At 41.0% G+C, this 27004-nt stretch overlaps 1 protein-coding gene across 5 annotated transcripts in view; it reads right to left on the bottom strand.

Moving 5' to 3' along the window:
• Positions 1-115: 115 nt before the first annotated feature.
• The window catches only part of LOC120230650 (zinc finger protein 197), a 31651-nt gene continuing 4762 nt past the window's right edge, over positions 116-27004 (bottom strand). The window contains exons 1-7 of one of the 5 annotated variants that reach the window (XM_039230326.1): positions 23102-23562; positions 22301-22431; positions 12810-13279; positions 11433-11589; positions 10679-10770; positions 10332-10458; positions 116-2693 (exon numbers count right to left, since the gene is read on the bottom strand). In XM_039230326.1, coding sequence (XP_039086257.1) covers positions 376-2693; positions 10332-10458; positions 10679-10770; positions 11433-11589; positions 12810-13208 — 3093 coding nt within the window. In that variant the 5' untranslated portion in view covers positions 13209-13279; positions 22301-22431; positions 23102-23562 and the 3' untranslated portion in view covers positions 116-375. Of the gene's footprint in view, positions 2694-10331; positions 10459-10678; positions 10771-11432; positions 11590-12809; positions 13289-21404; positions 21512-22300; positions 22432-23101; positions 23563-27004 lie in introns of those variants that run through there. The other 4 variants (XM_039230325.1, XM_039230323.1, XM_039230322.1 and 1 more) reach the window with 4 other exon arrangements.

Here is a 27004-nt window from a genome sequence, read left to right on the forward strand (position 1 = left end):
GTTGCAGTGATGCAATTTTTAGAATGTACAATATACACATTTTCAGAAACAATGTCTATTTTTTTATACAAAAATATTTTTGCTATCATTTACAACTACATTATTACATCTCATAAATTTTTTCAGAGTCTTTAATTGCTCTAAGGTCCCTTTCTAGAGTCATAACAAATGGTCTAGAACAAAGTATTCTTTAACTAGAATTTGGTTTATGTTTTTTGCAGTCTTGAAAGTCTAGATTAACTTTCTTTCACGTGCAAATCACTGGTTTACAAGAGAGTCTATCATGATGTTTTTTTCCTTGCAAGAATGATATACTGCCATTTGTCTAACAGTGACTTAGGTAAGTTGGGATTCTATCCCATCTTACATATGACTCTAGATTTTCTGAATCTCTGTCTTAGACTCATTGGGATTTTGGAGCCAAGAGAATCCCTCCACACTATGGATTTCTTGCTGCAGGTGAAGGTTTGAATTCTGAGAGAATTCCTTTTCAGACTTATCACATTCACAGAGTTTTTCATCTGTATGAATTTTCTGATGTACAGTAAGGTTCTTTCTCTGCCTAAAAACTTTACTACAATCATTACACCCATATGGTTTCTCCCCTGTATGGATTCTCTGGTGGCCAACTAAATTCCTCTTGGAAGTAAAAGATTTTCTACACTTCTCACACTCATATGGTTTTTCCCCCGTGTGCATCCTCTGATGTACAACAAGGTTTTTATTCTGACTAAAGTCTTTCCCACACTCATTACATTTATATGGCTTCTCTCCAGTGTGGATTCTTTGATGTACCATAAGATTTCTACTAGAGGTAAGAACTTTCCTACATATATGACATTCATAGGTTTTTTCACCACTGTGAATTCTTTGATGTTCAATAAGGTTTCTGTTGTAAGTAAAGCCTTTCCCACACTCGTTACATGCATAGGGCTTCTCACCAGTGTGGATTCTCTGATGGGCTATAAGGTTTGAGCGGTAACTGAAGACTTTCCCACAGTCACTGCATTTATAAGATTTTTCCCTCGTGTGAATCCTCTGATGTCCAATGAGGCTTTTCTTCAAAATGAAGCATTTACCACACTCATTACACTCATAGGGTTTCTCACCACTGTGGATTCTCTTGTGTTCAATGAGGTTTCTGTTAGAACTGAAAGCTCTTCCACACTCATTGCATTCAAAGGGCTTTTCCCCAGTGTGGATTCTCCGATGTACGAGCAGACTTGAATTGTAACTGAACGCCTTCCCACAATCCTCACATTTGTAGGATTTCTCCTGTGTATGTAGTTTCTGATGCACCATGAAACTTTTGCTCATAATGAAAGTTTTCCCACACTCTCGACATTCATAGGGCTTCTCCCCATTGTGGAGCCTCTCATGGTCAGCGAGGTTTCTGTTAGAACCAAAGACCTTGCCACAGTCCTTACATTCATAGAGATTCTCTCCAGTGTGAAACCTCTGATGTAATATGAGGCTCTTCTTTAAAATAAAAACTTTCCCACATTCGTTACATTCATAGGGTTTCTCTCCATTATGGAGTCTCTGATGGTCAAAAAGGTAAGCACTCTGAGTAAAGGCTTTCCCGCATTCAGTACATTTATATGGTTTCTCTCTGCTATGCATCCTCTTATGGTCAATGAGGTTTGACTTTGAATTGAAAATCTTCCCACATTTTTTACAACCAAAAGTCTTCTTTTCTGTGTGTACTCTCTGATGTAAGAGAAGACTTTTGCTTCGAATGAAAACTTTTCCACATTCTTTACATTTGTATGGGTTCTCTGCACTGTGGAGTCGCTGATGGTCAACAAGGTAAGTGGTCTGAGCAAAGGTTTTTCCACATTCATCACATTTATAGGGTTTTTCCCCAGAGTGGATTCTCTGGTGTAGAATGAGGCTCTTCTTCAGAACGAAAGCTTTCTGACACTTGTTACATTTATAAGGCTCTTCCCCTTTGTGGAGCCTCTGATGGTCAATGAGGTAAGCATTCTGAGAGAAAACTTTCCCACATTCATTACATTTGTAAGGTCTCTCCCCAGAATGGCGCCTTAGATGTATAATAAGGCCTGAGTGCCTATAGAAGCCCTTTCCGCACTCCTTACATTTATAAGGCTTCTCTCCAGTGTGGATTCTTTGATGGTTGAGAAGATAAGCACTTTGAGAGAAGGCTTTCCCACATTCATTACATTTATAAGGTTTCTCCCCAGAATGGTTGCGTAAATGCATTAGAAGGCTTGAGCGCTGAATAAAGCCTTTTCCACACTCCTTACATTTATGAGGCTTCTCACCAGTGTGGATTCTCCGATGGTTTATAAGATGGGAGATTTTATTGAAATGCTTACAACATATATCACATTTATAAAACTTCTTTCCTTCAGTACCTATTAAACTTTCAGAAAGAGCTGAACCTAAAGTCAAGCTTTCTCCAAATTCCTTCCACTTTTGGCCTTGTTTTTCTGGTAAGGCCTTTTTCTTCCTATCTCGTTCACAGAGGGGACCTTTCTTCAGTGTATCTCTTTCCCCTGATTCAGTCCCCCACTGACTTGCCACAATTTGCCAATCACATTCCTCCTCAAAATCGAGGGTCTGGGGAACACTTCCTTGAAGTCTTTTGGATGTTCCTTTCTGAGAATCTGCCCTTTGAGAAATGCTTGGCTTTCGTGTCACCTCCTCATTCTCAGTCATGGTCTCCCATTCTGGTAAAAGGAATTAAAAATGCAAACGTTACCACGTCCCTATGTTAGTGAGAACAAGATCTTCAAATGATTTTCAAACACACAGTAGGTAACTTTTATACGAACACAAAAAGAAGACACTTCATTAGATGAAGGGCCATAGCAGAATACTACATTGACAAGATTTTTAATTTTTTAAATGTTTTTATTTATTTGTGAGAGAGAGAGATCTCGAGCGAGCAGGGGAGGGTCAGAGAGAGAGGAAGACACAGAATCTGAAGCAGGCTCCAGGCTCTGAGCTAGCTGTAAGCACAGAGCCCGACACAAGGCTCGAACCCATGAACCGTGAGATCATGACCGAAGCCGAAGTCGGACACTCAACCAACTAAGCCACCCAGGCGCCCCTACAATGACAAGGTTTTAAGTGGATTAACAAAGAAGTCACTCAGACACTTCTAAGCTCTTTATCTTCAGGGAGCAGATGGAAAAATATAAATGATGTTGAGTAAATAGATGCAAGAAAAAACCAGAGAGAGAACATAAGATGATGTGTAGGTGATTCAGACACGAGGCTCAGGATGTCAGATTGAACAGGGAGAGTCATTTTGGCTTATAAAGAATTATTTTTTATTTTCTTCATGGTAGGAAGATGGAAATTCTAACAGAGAGAAAATATACCTAAGGACCCTAAAGGCAATCTTTAATTTTTCAAGAGTCAAGTGCAAAAATATTTTTTAATTACTTAAAAGCAAGTAAACTACAGGAAAAAATCCACTAAAAAACTTAATGCTTAAACTTCATATACAATTCACTCTATTCCTTTTAAAATTGAGAAATGGAAATTTTAAAATCTCACAAAAACATCAGGTCTGAGTTAGACTCACTTAGAAGAAATAGAGTGAAAAGAAAAAATATAGAGGCATTATAAAAACATGAACATATCTATAAAATGATGTGGCTGAACTAGTAAACTGCCAAAGTTGCTTTCTACTCTGATGTTCTAAAATATTGTAAAATGTGAACTTATTTTTTTTAATGTTTTGACAATTTACTTTCACCATCCAAATGTGAGGAAAAATATATGAACTAGTTCCCCAAATTATCTAGTAAGTAAAGTAATGTGAATAATAGTAATATTATCTTCTACTAGAGTAGAACAACACTGTTCTACCTAAATAGGGAGAAAAGATATAGGAAAGGAGCACCCATTTTATTTCATTATAAACTTATTTAATTTATGAGAAGGTAAGGATAGCAAATACCTAATACATGTTAACTTAAACTACATTCTTAGGTCAGGTTTTCCCATCTCATCTTGACTGCCCCTTTCTCCAGGATTCAGGCGGGACTGTCAATCACACTATTCACCTGGTAGAGGGGTGGGAAGGTGTCCTATCCAGTACTGTTCCTCCAGTTTCCTTGTCCACAGTGACTAGATGAATGGCTTCATAGTTTAAGCAAGATGCTGGTTTCAGGAAGATTCTTTTTATTTTTTTTTATTTTTTTTTTTTGGCGTTTATTCAGTTTTGAGAGACAGAGAATGAGTGGAGAAGGGGCAGAGAGAGAGGGAGACACAGAATCTGAAACAGGCTCTGAGCTGTCAGCACAGAGCCCGATGTGGGGCTCGAACCCACAAACCATGAGATCATGACCTGAGCTGAAGTCGGATGCTTAACCGACTGAGCCACCCAGGCGCCCCAGGAAGATTCTCTTTAAGGGGAAAAGTTGAAGTGTTTTAAAGAGGTAGAAGTGCTTTTAGGAGTAGAAGTATTGCAAGTGGTTAACTGAGATGAAAAATGGTTTAAGATATTAGCAATTCTAGGGGCGCCTCGGTGGCTCAGTCAGTTGGGCATCCGACTTTGGCTCAGGTCATGATCTCACTATTCCTAAGTTTGAGACCCACATCAAGCTCTGTGCTGACAGCTCAGAACCTAGAGCCTGTTTCAGATTCTGTGTCTCCCTCTCTGTGTCTGCCCCTCCCCCACTGGTGCTCTGCCCCCCTCTCTCTTAAAAATAAATAAACATTAAAAAATATTAAAAAAAAAAAAGAAAAAAGAAATTAGCAATTCTTGGGGCGCCTGGCTGGCTCAGTCAGTGGAGCATGTAACTTTTTTTTTTTTAAGTTTATTTATTTTGAGATAGAGCTACCGGGGGAGGAAAAATAGAGAGAGAGAGAGAAAGAGAGAGAGAGACAGAGAGAATCCCAAGCAGGCTCTGCACTGTCAGCGCAGAGTCAGATGCATGGCTTGAACTTGCAAACTGTGAGATCATGCCCTCAACCAAAACCAAGATTCGGTCGCTTAACTGACTGAGCCACCCAGGTGCCCCAAGCATGCAGCTCTTGATCTTGGGGTTATGAGTCTCAGCTCCACTTTGGGCATAGTGTTTACTTAAAAACAAAAAGACAGAAATCTTAAAATTCATATCAATATTCCAAATATCTTGAAAGGAAAAAATGATTAAAATTCTTTTTAAAAAAAGGGACATCAGCAGTTCTTTCATACACAGTAATTTGCTGGCTAAACTATCTGAAATTTCAGTATGGAAATCAGACAATGTGTAGGAATATGGAGCTTTAGAGGACTTGGTAGAAAAATGTCAGATTGATAGAGGAAGCTGGTTACTTTCTGCAATCTTGAATGAAGCTTACAAGAAATAGACAGGCTTCCCTACTTCCAACCCTACCCTCTTCTTTAATCCATATCCACTCTATTGCCAATTATCTTTCCAATAAGTAAATTTGACCATGTCACTCACCTGTTTAAAACAAATGATTCTTTTTTTTTTTTTTTTTTAACATTTTTATTTATTTCTAGGAGAGAGAGAGAGAGAGACAGCATGAGCAGGGGAGGGTCAGAGAGAGGGAGATACAGACTCTGAAACAGGCTCCAGGCTCTGAGCTGGCAGTCAGCACAAAGCCCAACGCAGGGCTCGAACCCACGAACCGCGAGATCATGACCTAAGCGAAAGTCGGATACTTAACCGACTAAGCCACCCAGGTGCCCCTCAAAACAAATGATTCTTAACTGCCTATAGGATAAAGCAAAAATAACCAGCACAGCCCAAGAGATGCCCTCACCTACTGCCTGTCTATCTTTCTGGCTTTACTTCTTACTAGTGCTCTTTATGGCCCTAGACTCCAGCTAGAGAGAACTACATGCAGATGCCCAAACATGTCATGTTTTTGCTTGCTTTTCTATCAGTGCCCATGTTTTTTTCTCTTCCTGAATTGTTCTTCCTCTTCTATACTCTTACGCCCAAAAGTTACCCTCTCTGGACATTACCAAATACTACAGAAACAAAAAGAATTATAAGGGAATAACAGAAATGCTTAATTTCAAGATGAAATGGGAAAATTCCTAGGAAGACACAAATTACTAAAACTGACTCAAAAAGAAATAGAAAATCTGACAGATCTCTAAAAAGAAATTGACTCAGTAATCCAAAAAAAAAAAAAAAAAAAAAACCACCCACAAAGAAAAGCCCAGGCCCAGACTGTTTTACTGATGAATTCTAACAACCTTTACAAAAAATTAATACCGGGGCACCTGGGTCTCTCAGCTGGTTAAGCGTCCAACTTCGCTTCAGGTCATGATCTCACGGTTCTTGGGTTCGAGCCCCACATTGGGCTTTGTGCTGACAGCTCAGAGCGTGGAGCCTGCTTCAGATTCTGTGTCTCTCTCTCTGTCTGCCCCTCCCCTGCTTGTTCTCTGTCTGTCTCTGTCTCTCAAAAATAAATAAACATTAAAAAATTTAAAAAAGATTAATACCAATTTTTCACAAACTCTTCCAAGAAACAGGAGTTGGGAACACTTCACAACTCATTCTGTGGGACTAGAATTACCCTGATCCCAAAACCAGAAAAAGATATCACAAAAGAAAAGAAACCTACAAATATATGAATATAGACCTAAAAATCCTCAACAAATTACTAGCCAACTTAATCTAGCAACACATGGAAAAATTATATACCATGACCAAGTGGGATTTATCACAGGAAAGCAATGTTGGTATAATATTGGAAAGTCAATTAATGTAATACATCATATCAATGTACTGAAGAACAAAATCACATAATCATCTCAAGAGATGCAGAAAAAGCATCTGGTAAAAATCCAATACCCCTTCATGAATAACAAAGTAGGAATATAAGGGAACTTCTTCAAACTGATAAAGGAGACTTACAAAAAAATCCAAAGCTAACACCATAGTTAAAGGTGAACAACTGATGCTTTCTCTGTAAGAACAGTAATAAGAAAAGGATTTCTGCTCTTGTCACTTCTATGCAACACATACTGTAGGTTTTAGCCAGGGAATTAGGCAAGAGAAAGAAATAAAAGTCATCCAGATTGAAAAGGAACAAATAAAACTATTCTATTTGCAGATGACAAGCTCTTATATGTAGAAAATATTAAAAGGGGAGCCTGGGTAGCTCAGTCAGTTAAGCACGTAACTCTTTATTTCAGGTCAGGTCATGATCTCATAGTTAGTGGGATGGAGTCCCATGTAGGGCTCTGCACTGACAGTGAGGAACCTACCTGGGACTCTCTCTCTTCCTCTCTCGCTCTCTTTGCTCCTCCCCTGCTCACGATTTTTCTTTCACAAAATAAACATTTAAAAAAGAAAAAAAGAAGGAAATCTTAAAAAGTCTACAAAAAAAACCTGTTAGAACTAAGTAAGTACAGCAAGGTCGCAGGACACAAGATCAATAAACAAAAATCAGTGGGATTTCTTACACAATAGCACTGAACGATCTTAAAGGGAAATTAAGAAAAACAGCCTAAGAAAGAATAAAAGATTTAGGAATAAATTGATTGATTGATTTGGAGGAGGGGTGCAAAAAGGTAAGTCTATTAGGCAGAAAGAGCTGCACTAGGATTGTGAAGGGTGACTGGTAATATATTATGGAGTTGGGGAAGGTAAAGACAAAAGGGAAGCCTCCAGAAGGACTTTCATATGCTAAAGAAGATACTAGCTACTAGAGGTCTAGCTATTGTCAAACTAAGGTTGTTTTCCCTCCAGTAAGGCATTAACATTAAGACAGTAGGGAGAGCAGGCAACCTGGGTGGCTCAGTTGGTTAAGCAGCTGACTTCAGCTCAGGTCATGATCTCACAGTTTGTGGGTTCAAGCCCCGCATCGGGCTCTTTGCTGACAGCTAGCTCAGAGAGGGGGTAAAATGACAGTAGGGAGAAATGTTACATTCTGTATTTGCCCCAAGTATTTGTCAATGGCCTGCAGATTATAAGGAAATTTAATCTTCCCCACATACTAATCAAAGATATGGCACCCAAAAAAATAGTATTTGTCATCTACCCAGCAGAAATTTTTATATTTTTACTTTTTTTAAATGTTTTATTTTTTTTAATGTTTTTATTTATTTTTGAGAGAGAGAAAGAGAGAGAGAGAGACAGCATGAGCAGGGGAGGATCAGAGAGAGAGGGAGACACAGAATCCGAAGTCAGGCTCCAGGCTCTGAGCCAGCGTCAGCACAGAGCCCAACGTGGGGCTCGAACCCACAGACCATGAGATCATGACCTGAGCTGAAGTCAGACGCTTAACCGACTGAGCCACCCAGGCGCCCCAATGTTTTATTTATTTTTGAGAGAGAGAGAGAGAGAGAGAGAGAGAGAGACAGCGTTGGCAGGGGAGGGGTCAGAGAGAGAGGGAGACACAGAATACGAAGACAGGCTCCAGGCTCTGAGCTGTCAGCACAGAGTCCAATGCGGGGCTGGAACCCATGAACCGTGAGATCATGACCTGAGCTGACCAATTGAGCCACCCAGCTGCCCCAACCCAGCAGAGAATTAAAACACTGATCAAGTCATTAGCACATATAAGGGAAATGAGCCCTCTTTTGCTCTTTTCATGGGAATGTAAATTTGGTATATCACTGGTAGAAAGCAGTTTGGTAACATGTATCAAAATATAAAATCTACAGAATGTTTGGCCCACTATCAGCACATTTGAGATAGTAAACGATATATCCTCATTAAGTGTAAAAATATACAGTACAAATTACTGTAGGCAATAAAATAGTAAGGTTGCAACATAGCAAAAAAAAATCAGTATCTTCATATACATAAACCATACTCAATTAGAAAACATCAGAAAAGACTCCAATTCCAAAGAATCAATGTAACTTGAAATATACAAGATCCAGATGAAGACAATTTTAAACAGGCCTGAAACATAAAGGCAGCAGTTAACAAATAGAAAGGCATGTAATGTTCTTAAACAAAAATTCAGTATCATACAGATGTCGAAGTAAAGCATGGCACACAGACAATAGAATACTATATACTATGCAGCTATTTAAACTGATACTATAAATCTGTATTTCAGTATAAATTAGATCAGTGCATTAGTTGATTCCTCAATTTTTAATGTTTATTTCTCTGAATAAAATCTTACCTTTTTCTTCAAAGTCCAGCACAAGGTTAACCTTTTTTTTTTTTTTTTAACATTTATTTATTCTTGAGAGACAGAGAGAGAAAGAGCATGAGCGGGGGGGGGGGGGGGGGGGGGGATGGCGCAGAGAGAACAGGAGGCACAGGAGAGCAGGCTCCAGGCTCCGCGATGTCGGCACAGAGCCTGACATGGAGCTTAAACCCACGAACCACAAGATCATGACCCAAAGCCGAAGTTGGGTGCTTAACTGACTGAGCCCCCCAGGCGCCCCCAAAGCTACCTCTTTTATGGCCTTTCCTAATCCCAGAAATGGTACTGGTTGCTTTGTCCTCTTCATTTCCATCTCAAAAGGTTTATCACACTCTTATTCCAATTATTTTACTCTGCTTTGTTTTATTCTTTCTATGCTCATTTCCCAAACCACCATAAGCTAAGGGCAGAATCCCATCATCTGCACCACGATAGATATTTTAGTGCCTACTGGAAGCACAAATGGCTACTAAATATTTTTAAATTTTCTTACTATTACTAGTCAGAGAAATGCACTAAAGACACAACTTTAGAAAATCCTATCAGCAACAATGTAAAAGAATGGGATTACACAGTATCAATAAAGGCAGAGTAAAAGGCGTGTTCTTACGTAGCACTCCTTGGGGTCCCAGAAATCACTGTGGAAAGCAATCTGGCAGTATGAGGCCAGACCATAGGACAATTCAAAAACTCAGGCCTAGTAATTCTACTTCTAAAAAATAATGAGAAACACAGAAAGACCTCAGGTATAGAGACAGATGATTATTAGAGAATTATCTAGAATAAGGAAATGGCTGAATTATGGCACAAATTATGTAGCCAATAAAAAACTCATATAAAAAAACAGAAAGGTAATATGTCAAAATTTTGAGAGTAGTTGTCTACAGTGGTTTTAAGAAAGTTATATTTTCGGGGCGCATGGGTGGCTCAGACGGTTGGGCATCCAACTTTGGCTCAGATCATGACCTCACAGTTTGTGGGTCGTGTCAGGCTCTGTGCTGACTGCTTCGGGTTCTGTGTCTCCCTCCCTCTCTGACCCTCCCCTGCTCACACATACACTCTCTCTCTCTCTCAGAAATAAATAAAACATTAAAAAAATGTTTTAAGTTATATTTTCTTCTTTCTAATATTCTCTGTGTTCCAAAATATATTACTTTCATAGTCAGAAAACAAAGGCTAATGAAATAAAGTTAAGAATGATGGGAAGGAAGAGTCCTTACCTAGGGAAGTCACATTTCCATAATTCTCCAGCATCACATCCCAGTACAAGGCCCGCTGAATCGGGCCCAGACACTCCCATTCCTCTGAAGTGAAGCATACTGACACCTCCTCAAACATCACCAATTCCTGAAATCATAGGTATATGTGAGATTATCCACACCCAGGACCTCCCCTACTGAGCTGAGCAAGAACCGCCAAAGAGTCATAAGAAACGCCACATAAAGTCTACCCTCCAAACGCATGGACTGTGATTTAGAGACAAGAACTGGCTGGGCCCCAAACAGTCAGACTACAGAGGGCCCCTGAGGGTAGTGCAGGGAGGGTCTTAGGAAGGAAAGACGATTACCTGGGGCTGGGCTGTTAGGAGCATGAGGGCCATTAATTGATTTCTTGGGTTCTCTTCCTGGGAAAGGGCAGAAGCTTCAGGGGCAGGAGAATCTGAGGAAGGACAGAAAGCTACACGTGAAATTTCTGCTGGTCCTCCCAACTCCTCCACGTCCTGTATCTTCGACAAACAAGGAATCCAGAAAGACCCAGGACTCCCAGGTCTAGACAGTGATGGCTATACAATGACTTACAAACCTTTTCTGAGTAAGTCTGTGTCTCCCTCTCTCTCTCTCTCTGCCCCTCTCCTGCTTGCACTCTCTCTCCCTCTCTCAAAAAAAAAAAATGAATAAACATTAAAAAAAAAGCAACAATTAAAGGTCAGAGGGAGGGGCGCCTGGGTGGCTTAGACGGTTAAGCGTCCGACTTTCGCTTGGGTCATGATCTCGCAGTTCGTGGGTTCGGGCCCCGCGTCGGGCTCTGTGCTGACTGCCAGCTCGGAGCCTGGAGCCTGTTTCGGTCTGTGACTCCCTCTCTCTCTGACCTTCCCCTGCTCACGCTGTCTCTCTCTCTCTCTCCTAGAAATAAATAAAAACCTTAAAAAAAAATGTTAAAGGTCAGAGGGACCCAGGAAGGGACAAGTAGGGAAGAGGAGAAAGAACTTGGTACCATAAGGGTTTCATATATAAGACAGGAGAGGAAGCAACTAACTGGAAGTATGGGAATGAGGCATAATAAAGATCCTGAGCAAGTCCAAAGCCAGGGCCACTAAGTACCATGTTGAGGATCCTGGAGATTGAACACCACTGGGTCAGTAAAAGGATTTTGGCAAATTTCAGCTACGTGGCTGCCACTGGGCGCATGAGGAACGGCTGCTCCCGCAGTGCTCATCCCCTCCTGGAGAATGTCCTGGTCCTGAACAAGAACTGGAACCTGAGAATAAGCAAAACAAAATAAGCTGACTCTTCTTGTACCTCCAGAAAATGAACTTGCCTAACCATCATGGACCTCTTTCTGCCCACAATCTAGAACTTTGAGATCAGAGACACACCTCCAGCATGGAGCATCAAAACCGCAGCAAAGTTTTGCCTTGAGAACAATGGAACGGGCCCTCTAGCCTCACTCATGGCACCGGTGGCCTCCCCCCACTGACACTGAACAGAACGGTGGAAACAAAGCCAAACCTGGGTGTGGGCTAAGAAGTGAATGGAAGTAAATGGAAGTAACACATCACAAGGGAATGGGTTTTAGCTCTAGACCTGGTTTTAGATCAGACTTGGGTTCAATATACTCTTCCACTTATTTACCCCTTTATTCTCCCTTCCTGCTCCAAGACAAAGAACACCAGAGCCTACACATGGTTTAGTTGCTAGCTAGATACCTGACATAAGGCAGTCGGGTGAACCTTTTTCTGTCTCCATTTTCTTATCTCTCAAATGAGGATGGATTAGTACTTTATAAGGAAATAAACAGTTCTAAAATTCTTCGTTTTTATGATTAAAATAAACAAGCCCATCGCTGGCACCATTCCCAAGTTTAAGTTATGCTTCAGACTTCTTACGTACAAATGTTTCTAGTGGACTACAGATTGACAGAAAAGAGATCTCACATACACTAGGAAATATATTAAAATCCCAATTTAATGGTCAAGGATATAAAATCTTTCCAGAAGTAAATATCTCAACCCAATCCCTTGGGTCAGAGAATCCCCAGTAGGGGCCCACATGGGGAGGTACTGCCAAATTTAGAAAGCTTCATTCTTGCTCCCCACTGCCTTTTACACCAGGCTCACACCATCGTTCCAGACTTAATACAAACAATACATATGCTTCTGTATAGGGGATACTTGGAAACATTATGTTCTTCGGATTATTGAACCAAACTCAGCATTAGCAAGCATCACGCAGAAGGATAAAGCACAGTCAATGCCCTTGTGCTACTTCTGAATGGGGCCTAAGGTCCCCAGCCATAAATCCATTTCTCTGCAGATCTGCCATGATGTGAAACAGCTCACAAACCTGCTGTAATAAGCATTAGGGTGGCTAATGTGCTACTGATCCTGAAAATCACAGGATCTCCCTCCAGCACAGCTTGCCCTGGCTCAATTCTCTCCTTCCTTCCATCCCAAACTCTCTCCCCTCCCCCCTTCTCACTTTTAGTGCTGGTCCATCGAGGTCTTTCTGTAGCTCCTCTACCAGGGCCACAGCTTCCTCACCACTCCCAGGGCGATGGATCTGCACCCAGGTCCGAATCTCCCCGGGCAAGATGCTCAGGAACTGCTCCAGCACCAGCAGCTCCAGGATCTGGGCCTTGGTACGTGCTTCTGGCCTCAGCCACCGACGACAGAGCTCTCGGAGCCGGATCAGTGCCTCCTGGGGTCCAGAGGTCTCATGGTAACGTAACTGTCTAAAGTGAAGGTGGGAGGTCTCCCAAACAGAGGAGCTGCTTCCTTGGAAGCTGGTTCCCCATTTCCAGGTATCATCCTTCCCTTTAACAAGACCCTCTTGTCTCAGAGCATTGTGGGCCCAATTTTCTCTTGTCATTGTTGTCATTTAAGAAAGGCTCCTCTCCAAGCCCCCTCGATCCTTGCTTGGCTTCTTTCTTAAAGCTTGGAGAACATCATCTGGAAGACCTCAAGAAATCATTGACAACATTACCCAAAGAAATCACCAAGTTTTCGAGCCCCCAGTTTCCAGTGATGAAGAGAACCTCCCTGAACGTAAGTTTCTAGGCTCTGGACAGTGCTTCCTCTGACAGAAGCCCCTGCCCAAGGCTCTGAAGACACAGACACTCATGTTACCCAAACCACTGCTACAATCAAAGACATGAAATTCCTTTAGTCTTTTTTTTTTTTTAATGTTCATTTATTTTGAGAGAGAGAGAGAGAGAGAGAGAGAGAGAGTGAGAGTACGCATGAGCAGAAGAGCAGAGAGGGAGAAAGAAAATCCCAAGCAGGCTCTACTTTCAGCGCAGAGCTCCATGCAGGGCTTGAACTCACAAACCTTGAGATCATGACTTGAGCCGAAATCAAGTCAGATGCTTAACAGACTGAGCCACCCACATGCCCCCAAATCCCTTTAGTCTTTATTCACGGTGTCTCCTCCACCTAATTATAATAAATCCTTTATCTGCCACTCTAACAATGGGCATCCTGGCTACTCCTGTGTGACCCTGAATAAGTTACCTCACTTTTGAGTTTCGGGTTTTTTTTTTTAAGTTTATTTATTATTTAGAGAGAGAGAGAGACAAAGTAAGAGAGAATGCGCACAAGCAGGTGAGGGGCAGAAAGAGACGGAGAGAAAATCCCAAGCAGGCTCGACACTGTCAGCATGGAGCCAGACACAGGGTTCAAACCTAAGAACTGTGAGATCATGACTTGAGCCAAAACCAAGAGTGGATGCTTAACTGACTGAGCCACCCAAGCACCCCTTTGAGTCTCAGTTTCTTAACCTACAAAATAGGGGTAATGACAGTTCCTATCTCATAGACTTGTGTAAGAATTTGATATCTACATGCATTTCAAGTTTTGAACAGTGCCTGGTATATGGACTCAAAAGTTAGTTATTATCCTTCTTTAACTAGTACTCTGTCTTATGTTCTGTACAAGTATGGCCTTTTTTTTTTTTAATGTTTGTTTTTGAGAGACAGACAGCACAAGTAGGGGAGGGCACAGACAGGAGACACGGAATCTGAAGCAGGCTCCAGGCTCTGAGCTGTCAGCACAGAGCCCGACGTGGGGCTTGAACTAATGAATCACGAGATCATGACCTGAGCAGAAGATGGACATTCAACCAACTGAACCACTCGGGTGCCCCTAACAAGTATGGTCTTAATCCTGATACACATAAGACAAAATCCTAACACCTTCTCAATTAACAAAGAAAGGCTGAACTAAGTTAGCTTTGAATTCTCTGAAAATTGTTCATCCATTAATCAAAATATTTGGATACACTAGACATTTTATTATTAGCAAAACTTAGGCTTGTTGCTCTCTAAAAATCTTTTTTTAGAAACAACATTTATTGTTCTTATTACAAAACATAAAATTTGTAAAATCAGAGAAGACATACAAAACCGGAGAATGATCACCACTATTGTTTTGTACTATACTCTTCTGATCATTTCTCACTGCACCCATTTGGATCACAAGATTGGAGCCAACAGTACCGCTGGGTAACTTGCTTTTCACATGTTATCTTGTGAACATGATACCACATGGTCTTTACCATTATTTTAAGAGCATATGAGCCTATTCATACTTAAGTAGTCCCCTGCTGTTAAACATTTAAATTATTTATAATTTCCTCTTATTATAAATTAGGCCACAATGAATATCCTTGATAATGCATTTTTGGTTAGAACTCTGCTTATTTTTTCAGGAAAAGTTCCCAGAAAAAAAACTGTTGGGCTGGAAGATGTGAATAGTTTTAAGCTTTTAAAATCATAACAGTTAAATTACTATCAACGACATATAAAAGCACTCTCACTAATTTTATTTAACACTCAGACCCTTCAGGAGCATGTGTATAACTGAGCAGAGGAGGCAGAAATGTAAACACAATTTCAATACAATGTATAAGTAAAATTAATAGGAGGTCATACAAGCACAGAAAGAATTCATGGGAGGTAATTTTGGATTGAGCTTTAAAGAAAAATAAAAAGACCACTGGAGTATTAGGCAAGCCATTCCAAGAATAAAAAAAACTATGTTTTCAAAAGCATGGGAATGACAGTCAGCTCTATCAGAAATGTGCTTTGCACAAAAAGAAAAAAGAAAGAAAGAAAAAAAAAAACCACAAGAAAAGAAATGTGCTTTGCAAACCAGAAAAGGAAAGTAAACTCTGGAGGTAAGGCCACAGGAGTAGAGTGGAAAAGTAAACAGAAGTCAAATTCTAAAGGCTCTTAAGAGGCAGAACAAAGAAGTGATCATGCTATATGTGATAAGCAGACAATAAAGAGATTTTATTTTATATTTTTTCTTATTTTTTAAAATAGGTAATATTGGTTCAAAATTTAAAATTATAAAATGCATACTGTGTAGTTTCCCTCTCCCCATTAGTTTCTTATGTATCTCATGTTATCTTTACAGTTATTATGTGTATTATGTGTATATAGACATATAACAACGTGTAATATATTTTTTTTTTCCATAAACGATATAACACCATGAACCATGTACTGAATCATCCTTTTCTCAATTAACAATGTATCTTAGGAATGCCTGGCTGACTCATTCAGTGCAGCATGCAACTCTTGATCTTGGGGTTATGAGTTCAAGCCCCATGTTGGATGTCGATTACTAAAGATTACTTAAAAATAAAATCTTTTTTAAAAAAAATGTACCCTAGAGATCTTTCCTATCACATATAGCTCTTCCTGTCACAAATAGCTCCTCCTGTCTTTTTACTGATGCATAGTATCACTGTATGGACGTATTTATTTACCTACTCCATCACAGATGGGCAGTTTTCAATCTTTTCTAATTAACAATATTATCACAAAAAACTTTAGGCATACACCAATTTGCATGTGTGTAGGCATATACACGAAAATTCCTTTAAGTAGAATTGCTGGATCAAAATTTATGTGACTTTATAATTTTGATATTACCCATCAGCCTTCATTGAGCCTGGACTAATTTACAATTTACACTCCCAGCATGAGTGATATGGGAGTGCCTTTGTCCTCACTCCTCCACTAAATCTAACTTGCATTTCAAATGAATGAGTGTATTTTTAAAAGTCATTTGTACTTTATTTTCTGTGAACTATTCATATCTTTTGTTCATGTATCTATTTGAATGTTTGGTCTTGTTTATGCGTACACATTTTTTAAAGGAAAATTAGTCCTTTGTTACAATAGGAGTGGCAAGTGTTTCCTTTTGTCATGTTTTTGCCATATATCTCATGTGACTTTGCTTATATTTGTTTTGCCATGTAATCAACCCTTTTTTTCTCTCTCTCTCTTTTTTTATGGCTCTGGGTTTTGTGTCATAGTTAGAAAGGCCTTTCCCGGGGCGCCTGGGTGGCTTAGTCGGTTAAGCGTCCGACTTTTGCTTAGGTCATGATCTCGCGGTCGTGGGTTCGAGGCCTGCGTCGGGCTCTGTGCTGACTGCCAGCTCAGAGCCTGGAGCCTGTTTCAGTCTGTGATTCCCTCTCTCTCTGACCCTCCCCTGCTCACGCTGTCTCTCTATCTCTCCTAGAAATAAAAAAAAAAATTAAAAATAAAAATAAATAAATAAAAGAAAGGCCTTTCCCACCCTGAGTGTGAAGAAGTACTAACTAACCAGGTCAGAAATCTATATGGGAGGAATGATGGGGGAGAGAGTACTGGATCTCAGGAAAGCCAGTTAAGTTTTTGTAAGTCTAAACAAACGATGAAGTTCTAAACTAAGCGGCAGTAAGATAAAACAACTGAGAAAAACTGAGCAGTTCTTGGTAATTGATTTGGGAGTGATGGAAAGGAACTTTCAAAAAGGATTTCTATTCAATATTCATAGAACGAAAGATTCAATATTGTCAAAGTGCCAGTTCTTCCCAAATTTATCTACAGATTCAATGCAATTCCACTCAAAATCTCAGCAAGTTATTTTATGGGCACCAACCAATTCACTCTAAAGTTCATAGAAGAAGCAAAAGACCCAGAAAAACCAACAGAACATTCAAGAAGAACAAAGTAGAAGGACTGACACCACACAACATGACGACAGGTATTGGTGAAAGAACACACAAATTAATGGAACAGAACAGAGACCCCAGAATAGAGGCACATAAATATAGTCTTTATCAACTGTTACTTGATAAAGGAGCAAAGGAAATACTATAGAACAAAGATAGCCTTTTCAACAAATGGTGCCAAGACAACTGGACATACACATACTTACTAAATAAATAACCTAGACACAGATCTTACACTCTCACAAAAATTAACTCAAAATGGATCTAAGCGTGAAATGTAAGTGGCTCCTGGGTGGCTCAGTTGGTTAAGCATCTGACTTCAGCTCAGGTCATGATTTTACAGTTTGTGAATTTGAGCCTTGCATTGGGCTCTTTGCTGACAGTTGGGAGCCTCGAGCCTGCTTTGGATTGTGTCTCCTCTCTCTCTGCCCCTCCCCCACTCATGCTCTGTCTCTCTCTCTCTCAAAAATAAACATCAAAAAAAAATTTTAACGTGAAATGCAAAACTATGAAACTCCTAGAAGACAACATAGAAGAAAACCTAAATGATCTTAAGTATGGTGATGACTCTTTAGATGCAACACATAAAGTGTGATTCATGAAAGCTGGACTTTGATAAAATTAAAAAACTTCTGCTGTGAGGGGCGCCTGGGTGGCTTAGTCGGTTAACCGTCCGACTTTCGCTTAGGTCATGATCTCGCGGTTCGTGGGTTCGAGCCCCGCGTCGGGCTCTGTGCTGACTGCCAGATCAGAGCCTGGAGCCTGATTCAGAATGTGACTCCCTCTCTCTCTGACCCTCCCATGCTCACGCTGTCTCTCTCTCTCTCTCTCTCCTAGAAATAAATAAAACATTAAAAAAAAAAAAAAAAAACTTCTGCTGTGAAAGACAATGTCAAGAGTGTGAGAAGACAAACCACAGACTGGGAAAAATATTTGCAAAATACACGCTTATCTGATAAAGGACTGTTACCTTTTCTACACATTATACAAAGAACTCTTAAAACTCAACAATAAGAAAACAGACAACTCAATTAAAAAATGGCCCAAAGACCTTAACCAACACCTCACCAAAGAAGATATACACATTCTAAACAAGAACATAAAAAGATGCTCCACATCATACACCACCAGGGAAATGCCAGTTAAAACAGTAAGATACCATTATACACCTATTAACATGGCCAAAATCCAGAATTACTAACAGCACCCAAAGCTGGTGAGGATGTGAAGCAACAGGAACTCTTCCTTCATTACTGGTGGGAAGGCATAACGGTACAGCCAACTTTGGAAGACAGTTCTGGCAGTTACTCGCAAAACTAAACATAATCTTTAACATATCATCCAGCAGTCATGCTCTTTGGTATTTATTAAAAGGAGTTAAAAACACACGTCCACACAAAAACCTGCACACAGACGTTTACAGCAGCATTATTAATAACTGCCAAAATCCAGAAGCAACCAAGATGTCCTTCAGATGGGGAATGGATAAACTGTGGTACATTCCAACTATGGAATATTATTCAGCACTAAAAAGAAATGAGCTATCAAGCCATGAAAAGATGTGGAGGAATCTTAAAATGCCCATTACTAAGTGAAAGAAACCAATCTGAAAAGACTATCTACTGCATAATTCCAAATACATGGCATTCAGTAAAAGGTAAAACTACAGAGTCAGTAAAAATATCAATGGTTGCCAGGGGGTGGGAGAAGAGAGGGATGGGACAGGCAGAGCAGAGAGGATTTTTAGGGCCGTGAAACCATTCTGCAGGATACCATAATGGTGGAGACATTATATATGTCATTTTACATTTGTCCAAACCCACAGAATGTGTAACACCAAGAGTGAATCCTAATGTAATGCCTCTAGAATTTGGGTGATTATGACATGTCAATGTAGGTTCAGGGATTTTAACAAACGTATCCATCTGTGGGGGATGTTGTAAGTGGGGAAAGCAGTTCATAAATGGGGGGAGGAAGTATATAGAAAATCTCTGTGCTTTCTGCTCACTTTTGGTGTGAAACTACAATGCTCTAAAACATAAAGTTTATTTTGAGAAAAATAAAAAGGGGGAAAACAGGATCTTCTACAGTAAATTATTAGAACTCCTTTCTTCCTTCATAGATACAAATAAATCTTAAAACATATTTTGTAGGGCGCCTGGGTGACTCAGTCAGTTAAGCATCCGACTTCGGCTCAGGTCATGATCTCACGGTTCTTGGGTTTGAGCCCCACATAGGGCTCTGTGCTGACAGCTCAGAGCCTGGAGCCTGCTTCTGATTCTGTGTCTCCCTCTCTCTCTCTGACCCTCCCCTGCTCATGCTGTCTCTCTCTCTGAAATAAATAAAAACATTTTTAAAAAAAATTTTTTAAAAACCACACATTTTGTTTACTTCCCACAAAACGTTCGTGAACTCTAAGTTTAAAAAAAAGAACAAAAGAAGGGCACCTGGGAAGCTCAGTTGGTTGAACGTCTGACTTCAGCTCAGGTCATGATCTCACGGTTTGTGGGTTTGAACTCTGCATTGGGCTCTGTGCTGACAGCTCAGAGCCTGGGGCCTGCATCAGATTCTGTGTCTCCCTCTCTCTCTCTCTCTCTGACCCACCCCTTCTCATGCTGTCTCTGTTTTTCTATCAGAAATTTAAAAAAATTAAAAAAAAAAAACATTAAAAAGATAAAAAAGAACAAAAGAAGGCTCTGAAGAGCTAAGCAATTCACTCAAGGCCATTCGACTGGGTATTTGTGGGAACAAATTCTGAAATCAGGGATTTTAATTCCAAAAGTCCAAAATACTTCCATCTAGGGGCACCTCGGTGGTTCAGTTGGTTGGGCGGCCAACTTCGGCTCAGGTCATGATCTCACAGTTGGTGGGTTCCAGCCCGGCGTCGGGCTCTGTGCTGACAGCTTAGAGCCTGGGGCCTGCTTCAGATTCTGTGTCCTACTGTCTCTCTGACTTTCTCCTGCTCACGCTGTCTCTCCTTCTCAGAAATAAAACGTTAAAAAATATATTTAAAAAAACCCAAAATACTTCCATCTAAAAGGCTTCTGAAAGCCAAACAACACCCATTCAAAAAGCAATAGTTTCCAAACACGAGTTCATCATAAAGATTTAATCTGGCAAACTGTAAAACGAAAAATAGTTCCTATACACAGTGACTAAGAGGGGCTGGCAATGACTTTTCTTGCAAAAGACGGCACTTATTCCGAGTTTACAGTGTCAGTACTTAGCTTTAAGAAATATTCTATTGGGGGGGCGCCTGGGTGGCTCAGTCAGTTAAGCGTCGGACTTTGGCTCAGGTCATGATGTCACGGTTCGTGGGTTCGAGCCCCAAGTCGGGCTCTGGGCTGACAGCTCGGAGCCTGGAGCCAGTTTCAGATTCTGCATCTCCCTCTCTCTGCCCCTCCCCTGCTCATGCTGTCTCTCTCTCTCTCAGAAATAAATAAAACATTAAAAGAAGAAGAAGAAGAAATACTCCATTGGGGCACCAACAGACTCCTGGTTTCATTTAGGTGATGATCTCACGGTTGGTGAGACGGAGGCTTGCACCCGGCTCTGCACTGACGATGCAGAGCGGCGCCTGCTTGGGATTCTCTCTCTTCCTCTCAAAATAAATGAATAAACATTTACATATATTCCCTTAAGTAATGGAGGTATGGGTGGTGTAAGTTTGCGTTTTAAACGCCATGATACCACAAAATTAAAAGATAAAAAGTAATCCATCCCTACCAAAAAAAAAAAAAAGTCCCTGGAGTCTGGGGCCACCGCTCCAGGGACTCCCAAGCTGTGTCCACCAGCCTCAGCAACGACTGAGGAAGAGCAGAAAGGCCTGGCTACTGAGCTGTCCTCATTGTTTGGCCCGAGCACCACAGACACACACAGACCCTGGGACGCTGTCTTCACTGCCTCCGCCAAGCCGGCATCTGCCCGAGTCCACGCCGGGGCGTCCGACGCCAGCACGGAACTGAGGAGGCACTGTGCGGGGGGTCGGTGTCCGGGAGGGGTCGGCTGGGTGCGCGCTGCCCCAGGGAGCTCACGCCCGCATCTCGGGCCGCCCACCCGAACCCAGCTCACCCCGCTCACCGGGGACTCCCGCTGCGCCTCCGGGCTGGGGCCCCGCCGCCTGGGCACCGAGACGCCAGGAGATGACACGGGGACCGCACGCAACTGCGGCCGAGGATCAGAATAATGGCTGACCGGCTGGTCCCGCTACTTCCGGTTGCCCGCCAGCCCCTCCCCTCCCTGGCGCTCTGGCAAGCCACCTCTCTATGATCCCTCCCTCGTTCTCGCCGGAGTAGGCGCGCATGGCCGGGCTTCTCGGCGCTCGGGTTTTCATTCCTCCGAACGAGCGGGTGCAGGCTGTTGCGTCCCACACTTGAGGGATGCGACGGTGGAGAACGGCTCGGGCCCTCGGGACACTTGATGCCTCCTAAAGGAGCTGAACCTACCGTCTTAGCTTGTACCACTTGGACTTCTATAAAGAAGGTCATGGTGGGGCGCCTGGGCGGCTGTCAGTTAAGCGTCAGACTTTCGCTCAGGTAATATCTCGAAGTTTAGGGGTTCCAGACCCGGGTGGGGCTCTGTGCTGACAGCTCAGAGCCTGGAACCTGCTTCGAAGTCTGTGTCTCCCACTCTCTCTCTCTGTCTCTCTGCCCCTCCCCCGCTTGCACTCTGTCTCCCTCTCTCTCAAAAATAAACATTAAAAAAATAAAAATAAAATAAAAAAGCAAGAAGTGGCTGGGGAGCAGCACAAACTGTAACGGCGGCCCTTCCCAGTCCAAGAGATTGTGCAGATACTTTTGGGTACTGGAAAATAATAACTGGAAAAAGTACTGGAAGTAGTTACTACACAGATGAAGGGATTATTTCTAGACACTAAATTTTTTAAGTCAGATACTAAAAGCAGCTTCTGCTTGTTACATGAAGAATATGCCATCTGTGCTCTGTATACCACAGTCACCTCTGCCCACCTGTGAATTTTTCACAACTCTTGAGAAATGGTTCTAACCATCTTGACCATCTTCCATCTCCAGTGGGTACCATGACATCACTGGCTATTTTGTCTCGGGGCTTTCTCTTCCAGCCAGGTTTCAGGTACTGCCTGGAAGAAGTGGGTGAGAAAGAATAACAACTCCAAGAGCAACCCTAAAAGAATGACAAATAAGAATTGGTGCATAAATGCCCAAGCTTCCTGTGCTTTGACAAGAAAATTCTCAGCTACATCCCACATGGGTCCTTAGGGGACCCCAAATGAGATTGAGCCTTAATTGCTCAGGGTGGAATCACTCAATAACTCACACTTTATTGGCTTTTCCTCTATTGTCTGTCTTATTCTTCCTGCTTCTCTCTTCAGCTTCTTGGGATCACCTCCCAAATAACCTACCTATCCCTAAGTCCTTATCTCAGGTTCTGCATTTGGAGAAATCTAAACTTATAATAAACATTATAGATTCAAATAGGAGTGTGTTCTTCATGAATGCCCAATTTTGTGAAAACCCATGTACCAGTCTGACTGAAGACTGATTATCTTGTTTCAAAGGATCCAGGAGACAATTCTTTAACTTCTAGGTTAGATAGGATTTTACATAGGGACATGGATTAGCCAGCTTTATTAACACATCTCATCCTCCTGAATGGTACAGTAATGAGGAAAAAGAAGTATCCCTGGTCAAAGAGGTATCTATGGTTAAAATTTCTTACCACATGGGAAGGGATCCAAGCCCAACTAGCTAGAAGAGACTGTGAGACAAAGGTCCTCATGGAGAATGTACCTTGGTGGATGGCAGTCTGGGAGCTTCAACAACAAAAATAAATGAATCTTTACCCCAGTGTTTCACTGTGAAGGTAACTCAGTTGTTTCCTGTATATCTGTTCTCTCTCTACTTTTCCCACTGCTGCTCAGCTGTGAAGAAGAAGAATCTGTCACCCTCATAGCTTCATCATTTTAATTTCTGTTCTGTCATACTTTATTTTCTGTGGCTCCTAATGGCTTAGCTCTTTCCATACATCATTTCACCTTCAGTTCCTGCTTTTAACTACCTTATTTTTGTCCTGTTTCCAATTGAGAATTTCCATAGAGAGGTTTTCCAGCTGGATCAGCCATTACATATCATCTCTGGGCAGAGCTTTCGCCCCACCCAAGTCATAGCAGAGGCTGATTAACCTAGAGATAAGCTTCACATGGGTCTAGTGCCTGGCCCTGGTCCAATCATCTGTGGACCATTATGGAATAAGTAGGGTCCTTTGGAACAAAATATGGTTATCTCAGCTTTCTTCTCAGCCAGAGAAACCTCCTGGAAGATTATTTTGGCAAGTTAGTTTCTCTGATTGACTAGGCTAGGACAGTAGTCAACTATGGAAAAGGTAGGCTTAAAAGTCAGGAACTCAGACATCTTCAACTTCTCACATACTAAAATAGCATAATAGTTTGTGGCCCTGGTTAAGACTTGATTGAAAATAATCATAATTTTCTAGTTTAGTAATCATGACCATGATTACTCTGTCTTCTCCCATATTTGACTTGAGGTGCTTGCCACCTTTTGTCTCCTCAACATCTTCTCTGAGAGCTATGGTACCAAACAATGCGATGGTTGGAAAGGACCTTAGAGTTAATCATTTTACTAAGGATCTTACTTCTGTAAGATCACACTACAAACTTGTCTGCGTTTCAACTGCCCTTCTAACTTGACTATCGTGGTTCACCATTTGTCTGTCCTGATATCTCTTCTACTCCCCTGAATTTATCAACTTCCTCTTTTCTATTTTTTTTTTCTGTCCCTGAAGAAAAAAAAATGAGCTATTTCCAATTTCCCCTCTTGTTTTAAATGTGTCACCTCATTCCTTACCCATAATGTGAAGGGTTTTGTTGTTTTGTTTTTGTTTGGAGGTATAGGTTTTTTAGAGATTCTGTTTTTGCCACAGGACAATAAAAAATAGCAAAAGTAGTTTTCTTCTTTCTTTTGTTAGAAGATAAGAACAGAATGCAGAGTTTGGAGTTGACTCCAAAGAAGGAAATTTCTAAAAGATCAGAATCATCTAATGGGACATCAGGAGGACCCTGTGTGGTGGTTCCTGAGGGATCAGAAGCTAGATCCCTGTAAAGATACTTCCAAGAAACTAGAAGGCCAACCCTCAGATGAAGAAGGAAGTAAACTGGAAAGTGATTTCTTGGAAGTAATAAACAAGAATGTTTAAAACACACAAAAAAGATGGACATGCTGAATATAAGGAACTTAGGGAACCTCTTAATATATCCTTCTGAACATCAAGGAGTTCTGAATGAGCAGAAATTCTATTAATGTGGTAAATGTGGCAGATCTGTCAATCAGAGCTCACCCCTCATTGGGCATCAAAGAATCCACACTGGAGAGAAGCCTTAAGAGTATAATGAGTGTGGTAAAGCTGTCAGACAAAACTTTCCATCCAATGTATAGTTTATCTCAGACATTGTAATTTTCATGTCTAGAAGTTCATTTTGGATGTTTTTTATTCCTTCCATCTCTGAAAGTTCAATCTTTCCTCTAGGTTTTTGACTATGTGATATATAGTTATAATAACTGTTTTAATATCCTTGTTGGCTGATTCTATTATCTATATCAGTTTTGGGTCAGTTTTGATTGACTGATCTTGTATATCTATAAATACAGGTTGTAATTCCTGTTTGATTGCATGCCTGATAGTAAGTGTATGCCAGATATATTGATTTTTACTTTGTTGGGGTCTGGATATATTTTGTTCTTATGAATATTCTTGAGCTTTTTATAGAGAGTGATGCAGGTAATTACATAATGGTCAGAGAACATTTTTTGCATTCTTTCAATTCTCTTAAAAGTATTGAGGTTTGTTTTATGGTCTACTGTATGGTTTTTCCTGGAGAATATTCCATATGCAGTTGACAGAAATGTATATTATGCTGTTCTTGGGTTCAGTGTCCTAGAGGTGTACATTAGGTCTCTTTGGTTAAAAGTGTCCAAGTCCTCTATTTCCTTGTTGATCTCTGATTTTTCTTTTCTTTAGAGATAGAACATGAGCAGGGGAGGAGCAGAGACAGAGGAAGACACAGAATCTGAAGCAGGCTCCAAGCTGTCAGCACAGAGCCTGGTGGGGGGCTCAAACCCACAAACTGTGAGATCATGACCTGAGCCGGAGTCAGATAGTTAACCAACTGAGCCACCCAGGTGCCCCTAGGGACACTTATTTTCCACCTAAAGCCCATGACAAGTCTCACAACTTCTGTTTTCCTCTGCTCCTGGTTGACTTTTTTTTAATGTTTATTTTTGAGAGTGAGAGAGAGAGAGAGCAGGGGAGGGGCAGAAAGAGAGAGGGAGACACAGAATCTGAAGTAAGCTCTTGAGCTGTCAGCACAGACCCTGACACAGGGCTTGAACTCGTGAATCCCGAGACTATGACCTGAGACAAAGTTGGACACTTAACCGACTGAGCCACCCAGGTGCCCCTCTGATCCTAGTTGTCTTATAAATGCATGCTTTTACTGAGGGTGTACCCCTAAAAAAGCATCTGGGCTCCTTATGGAAATCTCAGTTCCAATCCTCCACTTCTTACAAGCCCACAGATTCAAATCACACCCTTAAAGCTGGTAAAATCTACGTTTCTTGGTGATCGATGTCAGCAAACTGCCTCACAGCACCCAAGGTATCATCACCCGCTTACTTTCTGGCTTCCACTTCCTCTTCATTTTAGGCTTTGTGGATTTAAAAGAATATTTAAATTTTACCCAGAATTTCTAGGTTTTGTTTTACAGCCATAGGGCTTTATGATAATGTTTTGATATACTGTTCTATTATACTTTTTAAAGACCTGAATCTTCACTTAATTCTGTGGTAAAACACTGCAAATGTGACAGCATTTTATTTCTTACTCAGTAAACTGGTTGCTAATGTGTCATGATCATACAAACATTGGTATATGTCTCAATAATTTTGTGATTTATAGGTTCTTCGGAAGGAAAAATGGACAATCATTATAAAAGTGGTTGTGTAAAGAGTCAAGGCTTCTAATGGAAAATGTTCTTCAATTCCCACTGCGAAAGTGTTATTTCATACAGTTTCCTGGACTCTGCTCCACATTTGGTGCGCCTGGGAAACTGATCTGTATGCCTGCTGTTACCTCATGTAGTTCCCAGATTCGGAATTCACTGGCCTTAGTTTCAGAGACTGGTTACACCTTTTGCATGTCTACAATCCCTGTGGCCAAACTGTGCCATGTGCATTTAACTGGTCAGTAGGAGGAGTGGGAACTAGTCAGGTCCTGCATCTGCGTTGCTCAGAAGAGTCTGCCATTACCTTTATACCCCCTCATGAGCCTATTTTCTGGAGCAGAAATGGACTTCAAGGAACACAGCTGGTTTTATACACCCATCTGAGGGCTACATAATAGTACAGATTTGAAACAGATGAGGCCAGAGAAAGGACACTTTACATTGGCTACAGAGCTCTCATTTCTGTACTCTGAGTATGAAAATAACAAGCTTCATGTTGTGTTTAAATCAGAAACAAGCCAAATCACTTCATTCCAAAAACAGCTGATTAAAGAAAAGCAAACTGAACTGTTTTCTTCCCACTCCGAACAAAGGAAGCAACAAGAAAAAAAATTCAGTGATATTTATAACAAGAACAGATTTATTGGAGGATTTATAATTATGTCCTGAAAAAACA

The sequence above is a fragment of the Hyaena hyaena genome, unplaced genomic scaffold, assembly GCF_003009895.1.
Source record: "Hyaena hyaena isolate Hyena2069 unplaced genomic scaffold, ASM300989v1 scaffold_45, whole genome shotgun sequence".
Lineage (NCBI taxonomy): Eukaryota > Metazoa > Chordata > Mammalia > Carnivora > Hyaenidae > Hyaena > Hyaena hyaena.